Source organism: Heteronotia binoei, chromosome 18, assembly GCF_032191835.1.
Source record: "Heteronotia binoei isolate CCM8104 ecotype False Entrance Well chromosome 18, APGP_CSIRO_Hbin_v1, whole genome shotgun sequence".
NCBI classification, from domain to species: Eukaryota; Metazoa; Chordata; class Lepidosauria; order Squamata; family Gekkonidae; genus Heteronotia; species Heteronotia binoei.
In genome coordinates this window covers 21,015,935-21,031,166 of record NC_083240.1, presented here as the reverse complement: position 1 = coordinate 21,031,166, position 15,232 = coordinate 21,015,935, and the positions used below count along the sequence as shown (strand labels likewise).

Below are 15,232 nucleotides of genomic sequence, written 5' to 3'. Positions count from 1 at the left end.
AATTTTTTAATTGGTTGACAACCTTAATAATGCCTTTTCTTCCCCCTGCCTGCCCCTTCGCAGCCTACGGTGAAATTTGACAAGCAACCATGGTATATTGATACAACAGGTGGGACTCTGCATCCTTACCAACTGGAGGGCCTCAACTGGCTGCGGTTTTCCTGGGCACAAGGGACAGACACTATCCTTGCCGATGAGATGGGCCTCGGCAAGACCGTTCAGACCATTGTATTCCTCTACTCTCTGTACAAAGAGGTAGGCATGGGCATTCGTTGGAGCCATTGCCAGTTTTCCCAGATCCTTTGCGAGGGAACTGCTGATCAGCACTGTGCCACCCCCACCCCCTTTTCTGTACACAGGGCCACTCCAAAGGTCCATACCTGGTCAGCGCTCCCCTCTCAACGATCATCAACTGGGAACGGGAGTTTGAGATGTGGGCACCTGGTTTCTATGTGGTCACGTACACGGGGGACAAAGAGAGCCGGTCTGTAATCCGCGAAAACGAGTTCTCCTTTGAGGACAATGCGATCCGGACTGGGAAGAAGGTTTTCCGAATGAAAGTAAGTGCTGGCGACTTGAGGGGGTGAGGTGGGGAGATGTGTGTTTTGGGGCCTTTTGGGGACCCTGAATAAAAAAAACCCAGCAGAGCAAGTAGTTGAAACCTCTATTTTATAATGTAACCCTTCAGCTCTGACCTCTGAAGGGCCTGATTCGGATCGTGACTGCTGTGTGGAAGAAGGAGGAATTCCTGCCTTCACTAATGTGCTGTTTTTGGTGGCTGAAACTGCCCAGTGGCTGTGGGGCAGGGGCCATTAATTTACTTCAATCTACTTTATTGGGAGCCAGCATGTGTTTGCCCATGCTGACTGCTCACAGAGAAATAGTGCTGCCACTGTGGCCCCCTGGGCTGTTTTAGATACTGAAAACAGGAGGGGAGGCAGGAATTCTCCCATGCAGCTCTCTCAGTTCTCTCAGGCCATGCCGCGCATTTACTCACAAGAAGCCGCTGGAAACGAGCAGCTACAGTAGAGGTGCAAGTCCCCGTGATGAACTCATGCAGGCTCAAAGTTTAGGATTAGGCTCAAAGTTTAGGATTGCACTGCCAGTTTTCCACAAGCCTTTTGTGTTTAAAGGGAAACTCACCTTACTTTTTCATGAGGAGAGAAGCTGCCTGGATCCAGCTTTGGGAGCTGCAGTCTGCTGTGCCTTACCGTGCCTGAGCACACATATCTTCGTGTTTGCCATCTGAGGTGTAGGGGGGAAAGTTGGAAGTAGACAACAACTTCTTTAGTAAACAAAAGAAAGTGTCTTTCTTGGATGGTGATAGTCTCATAGTCACAATATGACTAGCAGCACACCTGAATATCTAGTTATACTTTATAACATAGAAAACAGGGAACCTTCAGTCTTGCGTTACCATACCTGTTACTGCGGATATATTGTGGACAAAACTATCAACACTGAAAAAATTGTATATGTTTGTCCAGCTTAGAAATCATCATTTAATGGTGTAGGTTGTCTATAAAAATTTTCATACTATACATTGTGGGACAGTAACATCTTGTCTTAAAAAGCATTTTCACTCCTTCTAAAAGAGAAAACCTTTCATAAGAGTTGTTTTTAGAGTTCTCCCCATTTTTCATTTTTTTCCATTGCAAAAATCAGGGTGGGGAAACAACCTTTGGAGCAGTAAGAGGGAGTGGGGAGACACGTTCGCTCCAACTTGTTCCGTTCTTCGGCCTCTACTTCTCCATGGGTTGCCAACTTCAGGTTGGGAAATTCCTGGAGATTTGGGGGTGGCACCTGGAGAGGGCGTGGGGAGGGGAAGGAGTCTGCTGTGCCTTAATATGCCTGAGCAAGCATACCTTAGTGTTGGGGGAAGGAGTCCATCTTCTAAATCAGCAGTTTCTGCAGAGAAACTGGTCTCTGATCTGGAGATTCTCTGTAATTCTAAAATATTTCCAGTCCCTACCTAGAGGCTGGCAAACCCAACTGCTCCCTAACTCTAACTATCACAATTTTTAATGCAATTTAGAGACACTGGGCGGGGGGCAGGGTTCCAATAAAAAGAGACAGCATGGTTTTTAACAAAGAGTAACTCTTGACATTTTCCCAGAGGTGAGGATGGAAGCTTTCTCAAAGGAGAAAAAGCACTGTTTTGTGAGCCTGGCAGATTTACAAGATGAGTTCCAGAGATTTCAGTTTGCTCTGCATTGCTTTCCTAATCAATTTCCCTGCTCATAGATGGCAGGGAGGGGGGACATTGATTTTCTGTTGCTTTAATTCATAACCAGGACCTGGCCTGCTGACATACCGCCCTGTGGTGCAAATAGACACACATTTGTTTCTCCCCTCTGCTGGCAGTGGCACCTGAGGGCAGTGATGCTATCTTCCTGTCTCCTCTAGAAAGAAGCTCAAATAAAATTCCACGTCTTGCTCACATCCTACGAGCTCATCACGATTGATCAGGCCATTCTGGGATCTATCGAGTGGGCATGTCTGGTGGTCGATGAGGCTCATAGGTTGAAGAATAACCAGTCCAAAGTAGGTATATCTTTCAGCTGTGGGCTTGAGGGATTTAGAGTAAATGCTGAATTGCTATTGGGTTTCTGAGAATTCTGAGATAACTTTTCTTCCCAAAACAAAACCAGAAGCAAATTACTGCTTCGGTGGGGAGGGCGGGATATAAATCAAATCAAATAAATAAATACATCCTTGCACCTCAAAAAGCAGGTTTTAGCACGTGCAATGGTAGGATTTACCTACAGTCCAGAGGGACCTGTTCACTGCATCTCTGCATGAGTTCCTGTTCTGGGCATGACTCGTTATTGAAACCCAAAGTAGCAACCGATGAAGAAATTCAGCCAAGGGGGAATAATTCTCTTTAATGCTTGTCTGAGTAATCAATCTTGAGATCAGGTTCTGAAGAAGGGACAACATAGAACTTGCAGCCGTTGTCAGAAACACCGCTGTGCTGCATTCCCCGTGGCCATGCATTTCCTTTCCCTCTATTCATAACCTGAAGGGTGACAGAGGTAGCGTTTGATGGGGTGATGTCACAGTTTTACTTACTCTGTGGAGTTGTAGCTCTTGGCAGCAGCATCTTTGCAACATTTCGATCCACTCTTGTTTAGCAGTGTACAATTGCTGATGGGGTCGGCGACTGGTGTCTTTTTGCAGTGACCAAAAGATTCTATAATGGTTGGTCTGAAATTTCCACTCCATTTCTCCCCCTGCCCTTCCCCCAAGTTTTTTAGGGTGCTCAACAGCTACAAAATTGACTACAAGTTATTGCTCACTGGAACACCCTTGCAAAACAACCTTGAGGAGCTCTTTCATCTGCTCAACTTTCTCACACCGGAGAGGTTCAAGTGAGTGTTAATAGCAATGTGACTGACATTCAAAGATGTAAATTGGAAAGTCTCTTGTTTGAATCTCACCTCTTCCATAAACTCATCAAGTGGCTTTGGAGAAGCCTCTCTCTCTCTCTGGGGGAAATGACAATCCATTTTTATCTGGCCTTGTCTCCTTGAACTCGAGGTGTCTAGCAAAGCAACAGCAAGTTGCAAACAGGTAAAAACAACTGAGTAGTCCATCAACAAGATAAAAACCACAAGAAGCAGAGCTTTCCTTGCCCCAAACAGATCTTCTCCTTTCCCAAAAGCACCTTTTGTTTTTTTGTGAAACCTCTCTCTGAGGATTGGAAGAACCTCAGGAGCCAGGGGTAGGGGCTGCACTGATGGGCGAGAATAATATAAAATTGCCTCTTGGTTCATTCTTCTGCTGCTGCAAGTTATGAACAGAAAGGGAGAAAGGTGTGATTTTGCTTGATTTCACCTCATATCTACATGCTTACCCAGTGACCCATGAGGGTGCTGTCCATGCTTGAGTTCTATGACCCCATTCAGGCACAGAAGAAGGTCCAGCCCTGTGATATGAGCCCCTGATAATGTGTTTCTCATTTGTTTTTAAAGATCATGTGTTTTCTCCTTTCATATGCTAATAGCAAAGCAGGGAACCCAGTTGTGAATAGTAAAAACAAATGGAGGTTGAAGGGTTAAACCTCACCACTCTGTTCCCTGCACGTCTCAGAGGCAAATTGAGGCTGTGCACTTTATGGCTGGAATGGAAGGCTTGGTCTTCATCTCCCAGCAGCTGAGTGCCTTTCCCGTGCAGGCAAAGTGTATTGCTCAGTCGGCCCCATGTGGCTTTGCCTCTGCTGCTTGGCTGGTAACTGGCTTGGCATACATTATTCCTACAGCAATCTGGAAGGATTCCTGGAAGAGTTTGCTGACATCTCCAAGGAAGATCAGATTAAAAAACTGCATGACCTTTTGGGCCCTCACATGCTTCGGAGGCTGAAGGCCGACGTGTTCAAGAACATGCCTGCCAAGACAGAGTTGATCGTGAGGGTGGAACTCAGTCAGATGCAGAAGTAAGTTCTGGTTCCTCAAGACTTGCAGGGATTCAAGTACGGCTGACAGGATCAGGGCTATTTTTGAGCAGGAATGCACAGGAATACAGCTCCGGCTGGTTTGGTGTCAGGGGTGTGGCCTAATATGTAAATTTCTTGATGGGCTTTCTCTACAAAAAAGCCTTGTGTGAAACAATGGTGATGTCAGGGGGTGTGGCCTAATATGCAAATGAGTTTCTGCTGGGTTTTTTCTATTAAAAAAAGCCCAGACAGGATCAAATCACAGCACACTTCAGGGGATCTGGTGTGGAGTGCTCTCATCTTTGTGGTCCATTTGGTCCAGAAATTTTTTGACCCAGTGCTATGGCTTCCTATTTTGACGTGGGGTGGTACATCAACCTGCCCTTCTTTCCAGATTTTTTTTTTGGGGGGGATAAAGTCCATTAGTGAAGAAGGGAAGCTGCAAATCTTGGGTTGCCACAGTGCTTCCAGACTATTCTCTGCTAAAGATTTCTGGTTTTGGTCCTCCTGATGATGGCTGTAGCACTGTGTTATGAAATACCTGGTATCAGGAGGCTTTGGAGCTTCTGCCAATGTCTTTTCTGATGATTTCTGCGATGCTAGTGTAAATCTTGATAATATTGTTGTGTGTGTGGTCTGCCCCTTCTGTGAACTGTAGAAAATTCTGGAGGCAGCCATTGACAGGGGTGTGAAAGATAAGGTTGCCAAGTCCAATTCAAAAAATATCTGGGGACTTTCGGGGTGGAGCCCGGAGACTTTGGGGTGGAGCCAGGAGCAAGGTTGTGACAAGCATAATTGAACTCCAAAAGGAGTTCTGGCTATCACTTTTAAATGCACACTTTTAAATTGCCTTCCCTCCATTGGAAATAATGAATGATAGGGGCACCTTCTTTGGGGGCTCATAGAATTGGACCCATTGGTCCAATCCTTTTGAATCTTAGAGGGTGGTTTGAGGAGAAGTACTGGATACTATGCTGAAAATTTGGTGCCTCTACTTCAAATAACAGCCTTCCCAGGGCCCCAGATAACCTCGGATCAATTCTCCATTATTCCCTATGGAAATTGATCTCCATAGGGAATAATGGAGTGCCCAGCAGACATTCCCCCTCCCCCCACTTTCTGATGACTCTGAAGTGGGGGGAGGGCCTCCAAACTGGGGGATCCCCTACCCCCACCTAGGGATTTAGACAAAACAAAAGGGGGACTAGCTACGGAAGACTGCAGACTAGGAATACTACAATTTCTGGAGTTATGAATTTAGGCACCTTGGCAAAATATGGACTTTTTGGTCTGTGTTGGTCAGTGGACCATGCTTTTTTGAGTATGTTGATGTATATAAGTTGATTTTGTACATCATTCTTGTTATCTAATGCATTTTCATATAGAATTATCAGCAATTGCTTGACTCTATGATATGTTTACTTAGAAGTACATTTAAACAGCCTTATTGCTGTGCTATTTGTGGTTCGTTAGCACAGTTACCTCCTAGTCCCCCACCTGAGGAATGGCAACCCTAATGAAAGATCACGAGTTCTGGAAATTTCCATAGGCACCAAAGCCTGAGGGGTTTTCTGGTGAGCTTTCCTGGTATCGAGAGAGATGGTAATTTTTGTTCTGTCCCTACCAAAGGCAGAATTTTAAAAGAAAAGTCAAGACAAGCTCCCAAGGGCTCTGCTGTTAATGGCAGGGCAAGAACTTAATATCCTCCTTCCAGACCTGATGTGGAAAAATAGCCCTTTTCAGGATATTCTCATTCAAGTGAAGGCTTTAAAAATACAAGTGTACACCTGACCAGGGTAGCCCAGGCAAGCCTGATCTTGTCAGATCTCAGAAGCTAAGCAGGGCCAACCCTGGCAAGTACTTGGATGGGAGACCTCCTTGGAATACCAGCAGTCAGGAGGACAGGAGCAGGCTTTATTCAGCCACCTTTCTAAAAATCCTCCAGGTCCCAGTAGGGGTCAATCACCAGAGGTCATCATGACTTCCAGGTGCGCATACAAACTCACACTCACACAAACACCACACACACAGATAAATATAAAAAAATACAAATGTATGGGTTGCACCAATCAGAAACAAGCTTCTGGTCTATTTTGCAGTGTCATTCTAAGCAGAGTTTGACCCTTTGCAGTCCATGGGCTTAGAAGGGTGGGCCTCTGCTTAAAACCAGCATTGCTGGGCCTTCCAACAGCAGCTGTGTGCCCTTGCAGAGCCAGAGGACTCTTTCCCTGACAAAGAAGTCTGGTCTCCTGTCACTGCGGCCAGATTAAAGCTGCAAAATGATTTTACAGCACAGTCCTGAACAGCGTCACACCCTTCAAAGCCCGTCGACATCCATGGACTTAAAAGGATGCAGCTTTGCTTAGGAGGGCACTATGAACCTTACGGCCAGGCTTAACTTTCATTCCAGTTTCCAGGAACATCTGTTGAGCATCATTGCCTGTTAAGAAGAAGAAGATATTGGATTTATATCCCGCCCTCCACTCCAAAGAGTCTCAGAGCGGCTCACAATCTCCTTTACCTTCCTCCCCCACAACAGACACCCTGTGAGGTGGGTGGGGCTGGAGAGGGATCTCACAGCAGCTGCCCTTTCAAGGACGACCTCTGCCAGAGCTATGGCTGACCCAAGGCCATTCCAGCAGCTGCAAGTGGAGGAGTGGGGAATCAAACCCAGTTCTCTCAGATAAGAGTCCGCACACTTAACCACTACACCAAACTGGCACCATCAGCTTTCCAGGTATACTGAAGCCCAGAGAGGTGATCAGCTCATCTCTTTGCAACACAGTGTAATGTTGCTGTATTCTAATTTGAGGCGAGCTCTTTCCAGCACAGGGATCAGCAACCTTTCTGTGTGGATGGTGAGTGTTGTGCCTGCTTATCAGGAGCCACTCACAGAAGGACTACATTTGCTGGAGTGGAGCTGATGGTTCCAGAGGTACCGCTGCGTTTAATGGTCTTCCCTAGGGGTTTTTTTTAGTAGGAACACACAGGAATGCAGTTCTGGCTGGCTTGGCACCAGGGGTGTGTGGCCTAATATGCAAATGAGTTCCAGCCAGGCTTTCCCCACAAAAAAGGCCCGTGTGAAACAATGGGGATGTCAGGGGTGTGTGGCTAATATGCAAATGAATTCATGCTGGGCTTTTTCTACAAAATAAGCCCTGGTCTTTCCCATTTCTGTCCATATAGAAAATACTACAAGCTGATTCTGACCAGGAACTTTGAGGCCCTGAACTCCAAAGGGGGTGGCAACCAGGTGTCACTGCTCAACATCATGATGGACCTGAAGAAGTGCTGCAACCACCCGTATCTTTTCCCCGTGGCGGCCGTGGTAGGTCTGTTTGATTTGTTTTCCACTTCTGTGTTTCTGCCTCTGTGTCAGGCTTCTGGGGTGGCCTGCCATTCAGGGGGATTACCCTGTCCAGGTAATACCCAAGGTCCTTGCGGTCTAAATGTCAAGTGGGGCGGGGGAACCCCAAAAGGGAGGGGATATTAAAGTCAAAGGAACAAGCTCAAATTCAGTTTTGCATGCTGAGGCTTCCTTTTGAATGGGGATGAGAAGGAATTGCTCCAGAGTAGGCCGGCTTGATGCTTATGGCTCGCTGTCATTCAGTGAGAGCTGTGTAGCAGATTTTCACACACACACACACACACTCATGGATGGATCGGCCCTCCCTCACCTTCCTTTGCTGTGCTCTTAGGAAGCCCCCGTATTACCAAATGGGTCCTATGATGGCAGTTCGCTGGTGAAGTCTTCGGGGAAGTTGATGCTGCTGCAGAAAATGTTGAAAAAGCTGCGGGACGGAGGCCATCGGGTGCTCATTTTCTCCCAGGTGAGGTTCAGGTGACTCAAACTGGGCAAACTGAATTTCCTAGAAGAGGAGCTAAAGAACAAAAGGGAGGGGAAGTGCGGGAGCAGAAGCAGGGTGGTGAAATCGAGCCTACTAGCTGAAGCTCGGGCTTTTTCTATAGCAGGAACTCCTTTGCATATTAGGCCACACACCCCTGATGTAGCCAATCCTCCAAGGGCTTACAGGGCTCCTAGTACAGGGCCTACTGTAAGCTCCAGGAGGATTGGCTACATCAGGGGATGTGTGGCTCAATATGCAGAGGAGTGCCTGCTACAAAAAAAGTCATAGAGGAAGCACTTGGAAGAATCTCACCGTCACGAGGGAGGTTCACTGTTGTAGTGCTGTATCAGCAAGTGCAGCATTGCAGTAGAGAACTGAGAAGCAAAGCAGGGAGTCTCTGGTTCAAATCTTGGTTTGCCATTGTCCACAAGCAATGTCTACAGTCTAACGTCCCTGTCTGTGTTATGGGGTACGGACACTGACTGACTTTATGTCTTGTATGAGAGCTAGTTTGGTGTAGTGGTTAAGTGCGCGGACTCTTATCTGGGTTTGATTCCCCACTCCTCCACTTGCAGCTGCTGGAATGGCCTTGGGTCAGCCATAGCTTTCACAGGAGTTGTCCTTGAAAGGGCAGCTGCTGTAAAAAGCTCTCTCAGCCCCATCTACCTGTCTGTTGTGGGATGGGGGAAGGTAGAGGAGATTATGACCACTCTGAGACTGCGATTCATAGTATAGGGCGAGATATAAATCCAGTATCTTCTTCTTCTTCTTGTAAGGTCCATATGTTTATAGTACCAAACTGCCTTGTGTTATAAGTCTGTGGATAGAATTTCAATAGAAATGTTAACAACAGTTTGTCCCCAAATGGTGGCTTTTTCCTGAGTTGAAAGTGAAAGTCCACTTCACTTTTTCTCCCCAAAGTATGAGGGAGTAAGGATTGCACATCTTTAGATTATCTCAGCCCCTGTGTTTCTGCATGAGTCTTTGGTCTAAGAGTGCCTCCTCATTAAAAAGAGGTGGGCTCAGAGCATCAACTCTCCCAGAGATGCAGTGGGCAGTCTCCTTGGAGAAGAGGTAATTACCCCCCCGCATATGTTTGTGTTTGATCCAGTCTGTTGCAGAGATATAGCAGAATTACCACAGCCCAATGGAGTCTGATTGGAAAGGAAGCAAGACCAGAGCAGGGAATCATGCAGAGATTAACTGGGCATCCTCTACAAGGGAGGGTGGCAATTTAGGCTTGCAGGAGCATTTAAATCGACTGTCTTTTCCCTTTGTGATGCACTAGTTCATGGTATGTTTTTGTTTTGTTTTTTGTTAGATGACAAAAATGCTGGACTTGTTGGAGGATTTCTTAGAATTTGAAGGTTATAAGTACGAACGGATTGACGGGGGAATTACAGGAGGGCTGAGGCAGGAAGCCATCGACAGATTCAATGGTACTTTCCTTTGGCTTTCCCATTTTGGATTCAATTTGTATGCTCACCTCAGGAAACTATGAGTGTGTTCTGAACCACTGGAAGCTTGCAAGATAGAAGTCTTATTGCCAATGGACCAATGACATTTCTAATAATGGTTTTTCTTCAGTTGGTTTATTCAGGGCTTCCTTAATTTCTTTTTGAGGTTGTTTCGATTCTGACATGGCATTGTCAAAAAATGGCAGCTCTTCTATACTGAAGTTTTATACTGTTTAATTTCTAGCCCCCAAATAGGCTAAAGGAAAGATGGACAGTCAGTACAGCTAGTCATGCAGAGATACAGAGGGCAGACTCTTCCGCAGGTGTGCTTTAGGCTCACAGGTGCCATTAGTTGTGTAATTAGTGGATTTCTCATGCCACACAAGCCGTTCTTTCATAGAACTTGGCCTGGGAATTAGTGACTCAAGCAAAACGCATGACCCCTGCCATCCATGTAGACCCGTCAGTTGAATTGGATGCATGGGGCACTTTCCTGTGTAAGGCTGAGCACTCTGAGAAAGGGCGCTCAGGCTGTATGTTTGTCCCGTGCCTGCCTCAGGCCTTAACCCATCCCCTCCTTGTCTGCCACTAACCCGTCTTGGCTTCTTTCCTTCTAGTTGGGACATCTCCTGGACTTCCTGTAATGTCCGTGCTTCTCTTGCTAACCCTGACCTCCTTTCTGTCTCTCACCCTTTTGCTCCCCCCCACCCCAATCCTGTGGATTTTTGTCGTTCTCAGCTCCTGGAGCTCAGCAGTTCTGTTTCCTGCTCTCTACCCGAGCCGGTGGTTTGGGCATAAACCTAGCTACGGCCGACACGGTCATAATTTACGATTCTGATTGGAATCCCCACAATGACATCCAGGTTAATTTTCTAGCTTTTCCTTTCTTTCACCATCTGGTAAAATACACCCAGGTAACCCCCGATTCTCCCCGTGCCCTTCCGTGTTTCCCTTCGCATTCCTTGCTTCTCTTTTCTGCCCTCCACAAGGTTTCTGGTGCTTCAAGTTCCCCCCAAATCCATTTGTCCTTCCCCACCAAAGAGCTGCTGATGTTTCTGGGAAGTGCATGCCTGCCATTTTTCCCATTTGTATTAATCTTGCCCCCCACCCCCACCTCGAATGGTATTCATTTTATGTTGTTTCACAAAAACTGGCTGCATGTTATCATCTTCTTGGTGTTGTTGAACATTGTTTGTATGTGAACTGTTTTCAGTGTTGCTCTTTTTGTTGGGGGCTTTATCACAAGGTTGCTTTTTTAAAAAAAAATTACTGTTGGGGAAGGGAGAGAGACGAGGGGCATAATCGCCTGTCTAGGTTAGCATTCTGTTTGTATGGAGCGAGCAGCCAGATTTCTCTGGGGACAGGCCTGATGGGGATCTCCATTCCCTCTTTGGCTGCCTTTTTTAATCCGCAGCATCTCTTAGAGCCCGTTTGTCTACTCATAAGATTGCTGAGTCCAAGATTGAAAATTCCTGGTGATTTGGGGGTGGTTCCTCGAGAGGGTGCAGTTTGGGGAAGGGAGATAGTTCAGCTGGAATGTAATGCCACTCTAGGACTTTTGTTTCCCCTAGACTCCATGGGATACCATAGCTTCAGAGGGAGGATTCTATGAAACTGCCATTTCTTCCAGGGGAATTGATAATTGTGGTCAGAAGATCAGTTATAATTCCAGGAGAACTCCAGGCCTCACCTTGAGCCTCCACATACTTCACAGGGTGAAGTAGTACAATTGTGGAAGGCAGGCTGAGGCCATGCATTTTCAGTTGGGTGAAAAGCCTTTTAATAGATTTTTTAAAGTGCACCTGATTAACTGGGTAGATTTGTAAACACAGGAATTGTTTTGAACGTGTCACAGAAATGATTGTACATTGATAATTAAGTGCCATTGAGTTGCAGCTGAGTTACGGCAGCCTCTCATGAGGCTTTGAAGGCAAGAGATAAGCAGAGGTGGTTTGCCATCAGCTGCCTCTGCATAGCAACCCTTCTCTTCCTTAGATTCCCACCCAAGTACTTACCTGGGTCCAACCTGCTTCGCTTTTAAACTCTGACAAGCTTGAGCTAGTCTAAGCTATTAATCTGTCTAATCTTGTCCTGCTTTGATTTGATTTATTAGATTTGTATCCTGCTCTCCTTGTGTCCAGCCTCAGAGTGGGTCACATCATCATAATCAGGGGTTTTTTTGTAGCAGGAACTCCTTTGCCTACCAGGCCACCCCGCCCCCTGCTGTAGCCAATCCTCCAAGAGCTTCCAGGGCTCTTCTTTCAGGGCCTACTGTAAGCTCTTGGAGAATTGGCTACATTGGGGGTGGAGCCTAATATGCAAAGGAGCTTCTGCTACAAAAAATCCCTGATCATAATACATTCGAATGTAGTAAAACAATCTAAGACAAATACAATAAGTACAATAAAATAGTATATTACTATATCATTACAAAATTATATTACAGACTAACAATATACTTAAAAGATGGCGTAAAACTCAGGGGAGAGTGGTGCATCACCTGGTTTAAAAGAGGAGGGAGAGAGGAGACAGGAGAAAGGGAAGGCAGATCAAAGATGGAACCTGTAGCCTTACCTCCAAGGATATCAAGGCAATGCACGTGCCTTATTCTCCCTTTCCCATTGTATCTGCCAGGTACATGAGGCCATTAAGAAGTAATTACAAACGCTGTTAAAAGACCAGCTGGCAGGTGTTTGTGTTCAGTGACTTCATAGATTTGCCAAATGGCCTGCTCAGGCAGACGCTGAATATGTCCAGATTGGCAGGGGAAGGCATCTATGAGCTGGGAGCCTCATATGATCATTTGTTCATTGCTTCTGATTGGTTGCGAAGACAATTACTCCGGCCGCTTCAAAGAATGAAGGTCTACTATTATATGCAGCGCAGGGTTGGGGGGAAGGATGACTCTTCACACGATGCATGTCTGCCATTGAGTGCATGCATGTTCTCCTTAATCTGGACCCCCTGACGCATTTGCGTTTGAACAACATGAGCATTTTCTGTCAAGCGGTTTTCCACATGCCAGTGCAACACTTTCCCATGTGCACGTACAAAATAAAAGGATCACAGTGTAGATACAGGGGTGTCAAACTCATTTGTTATGAGGGCCTGATCTGACATAAATGAGACGTTGTTGGGCTGGGCCAGCATGTCATAAAACGCAAAGATTTTTTAGAAACTTAAAATAAAACATGCTTAAAAGATTAGCACTCCTGCAATACTTTGTTTAACAGTCTCTGATAACTGACACCTCTTGCTCTGAATGAAGAAAACAGAGGCTTTGCTCTGTAGCTCCTGAGCAATTGACTAAGCCTGGCAAAGCAAGCTGTGATGCAGAAGGAAGCAGGAGAGAGGGAAAAGGAAGCAGATGACAGCCAGTTGCTTGGGGGCCTAATTCGGCCCCCGGGCCGCATGTTTGACACCCGTGGTGAGATCCCCAGTTTTGTCTTTGTTTTAAGTAAGTGTCTGATCCTCAAGTGTGGCTCAAATGTCTGTGCTTTAATCCTGTGTAGTGGGCAGTCATGAAAACAAGTTTGTGAGGCTGGGCCCTGGCACTTACTGAGCCCTGAAAGATATGGTCTGTAGCAGCAGGAGAGGAAAATGAGTATGACTCACTTGCTTCTAAATCAAATGGAGGCATGGAGATAGGGCAGGAGAAGAAGGACATTGATTGGGACCAGCTGGGGCCATGGCTCTATATCTGCTTTGCAAACAGAAGGTCCCAGGTTCAGCCCTTCGTATGTACAGCCAGAAGATCAGGAGATATGAAAGATCTGGAGGTTCTGGAGGGCCTCTGCCAATCAGGGCAGAGAACATGGACTGTGACTGTCGAATGCGTTGCCTCTGCATAAAGCAGCTTCATGCATTCAGGATGTTATCCTGTTCTAGCTTGGTAGCTTTGGAGCTGTGTCTCATGGTATCCTGGGAGAACAGGGTTCTTTCCGGATAAGATCAGTCCTTGTTGACACGGTGCCTCCCCCCCTCCCCCGAACATGCCCCAGAATCCTCTGCAAACACAGAGTCCTTTGACAGGCAAGATGGCAAGAAAGTATTGTAGGAACCTAAAAAGAGCCCTGCTGGATCAGACCAGTGGTCCATCTTGTCCAGCATCCTGTCCTGTGCAGTGGTTAGTCAGTTAGTGTGAAGGGCCAACAACAAGGCGGAGAGGCTCTGGAGGCCCTTCTGAAAGCCAAGAATGCTTGAAAGCTGTTGTAGCTAGATAAGAGGTTCCTGGAGGCAAGAGAAAGGTTCTCAGGGCTTTTTTTGTTGCAGGAACTCATTTGCATATTAGGCCACATACCCCTGAGATAGCCAACCCTCCTGGAGCTTACAGTAGGCCCTGTACTAAGAGCCCTGTAAGCTCTTGGAGGATTGGCTACATCAGGGAGGTGTGGCCTAATATGCAAAGGAGTTCCTGCTACAAAAAAGCCCTGGTTCTCAGCAAGGTTATAGGAGAGTTGCAAACAGGATAGGGTGCCTCAGTTAAGCCAATCTGTTGGTAGCAGGAGAAGGAAACTTTCCTACTTTGAGGGGCAGGGGAGGGCAGAAAAGTTTTTTTTTGTCTTTCCCACTATTCTGAAGCCTTTCCTGCCTCTTTGTCCAGGCATTCAGCAGAGCCCACCGGATTGGGCAGAACAAGAAAGTGATGATCTACCGCTTTGTGACGAGGGCCTCTGTTGAGGAGCGCATCACCCAGGTGGCCAAGAGGAAGATGATGTTGACGCATCTGGTGGTGCGTCCAGGCCTTGGCTCCAAGTCTGGTTCCATGACAAAACAAGAGCTGGATGATATCCTGAAATTTGGAACAGAAGAGCTTTTCAAGGATGATGTTGAAGGTGTAAAAGAGTCTCCATGGGGTTCAGTAGGACACAAGTCTTTTCAGGGGTTAGGTTGAGTTGGTGGGATCAAAACCTGATGTTCAGTGGTAGGATGAAGAACAGGCAAGGAAGGGGATGGTTGGCTTGAGACTGGATCTGGAGTGTGTATTCTTCAGCTCAGTGTCCCTGAGGGAATATGTCTGCATTTTCTGGAGAACTTGAGGTGAAAGAGCAGCAAACAGAAAATCCCAATCCATCAACTAGGCCAGGGGTCCCCAACTGGCACCTTTCCTGGTGCCCATCAAGTGTTTTTAGAAAATGGGCAAGGCCAGTGGTGCTTTTGCCCAGTAGAGCTTCTGATTGGCTGTTGGGGATTTGATTGGCTGTGCAGACTTTAAAAAAAAAAGCCACCACAGCACAAGGATCTTCACTGTGAAGGTAAGCTGTATGTGCTCAAGGAGGTATTTTACAATAATATATTCATTTTAAAGAGGCATCCTGTTAAACAGAGCTTCCGCCTGAAATGCTGATGGGTCAATATTAGAGTTGGCTCCGCCTCCCATAGCAGCCGTTTTGTGTTTTCATCCATCTTGTGGGTTGGCCAACTGGTTGACTCTTTTGTCTGGGACATGAAGGGCTCTGGTTCTAGACCTGCGACTAGTACCACATCACCTA

At 46.5% G+C, this 15,232-nt stretch overlaps 1 protein-coding gene across 1 annotated transcript in view; it reads left to right on the top strand.

Annotated features, from left to right (window-relative positions):
- CHD5 (chromodomain helicase DNA binding protein 5) overlaps positions 1 to 15,232 on the top strand; it is an 86,162-nt gene that overhangs the window by 41,777 nt on the left and 29,153 nt on the right. Inside the window, exons 14-23 of the mRNA XM_060258797.1 lie at positions 64 to 255; positions 360 to 560; positions 2,407 to 2,544; positions 3,250 to 3,371; positions 4,262 to 4,435; positions 7,622 to 7,763; positions 8,134 to 8,265; positions 9,605 to 9,722; positions 10,479 to 10,603; positions 14,344 to 14,575. Of these exons, the coding sequence (XP_060114780.1) occupies positions 64 to 255; positions 360 to 560; positions 2,407 to 2,544; positions 3,250 to 3,371; positions 4,262 to 4,435; positions 7,622 to 7,763; positions 8,134 to 8,265; positions 9,605 to 9,722; positions 10,479 to 10,603; positions 14,344 to 14,575 (1,576 nt within the window). The remainder of the gene's footprint in view (positions 1 to 63; positions 256 to 359; positions 561 to 2,406; positions 2,545 to 3,249; positions 3,372 to 4,261; positions 4,436 to 7,621; positions 7,764 to 8,133; positions 8,266 to 9,604; positions 9,723 to 10,478; positions 10,604 to 14,343; positions 14,576 to 15,232) is intronic.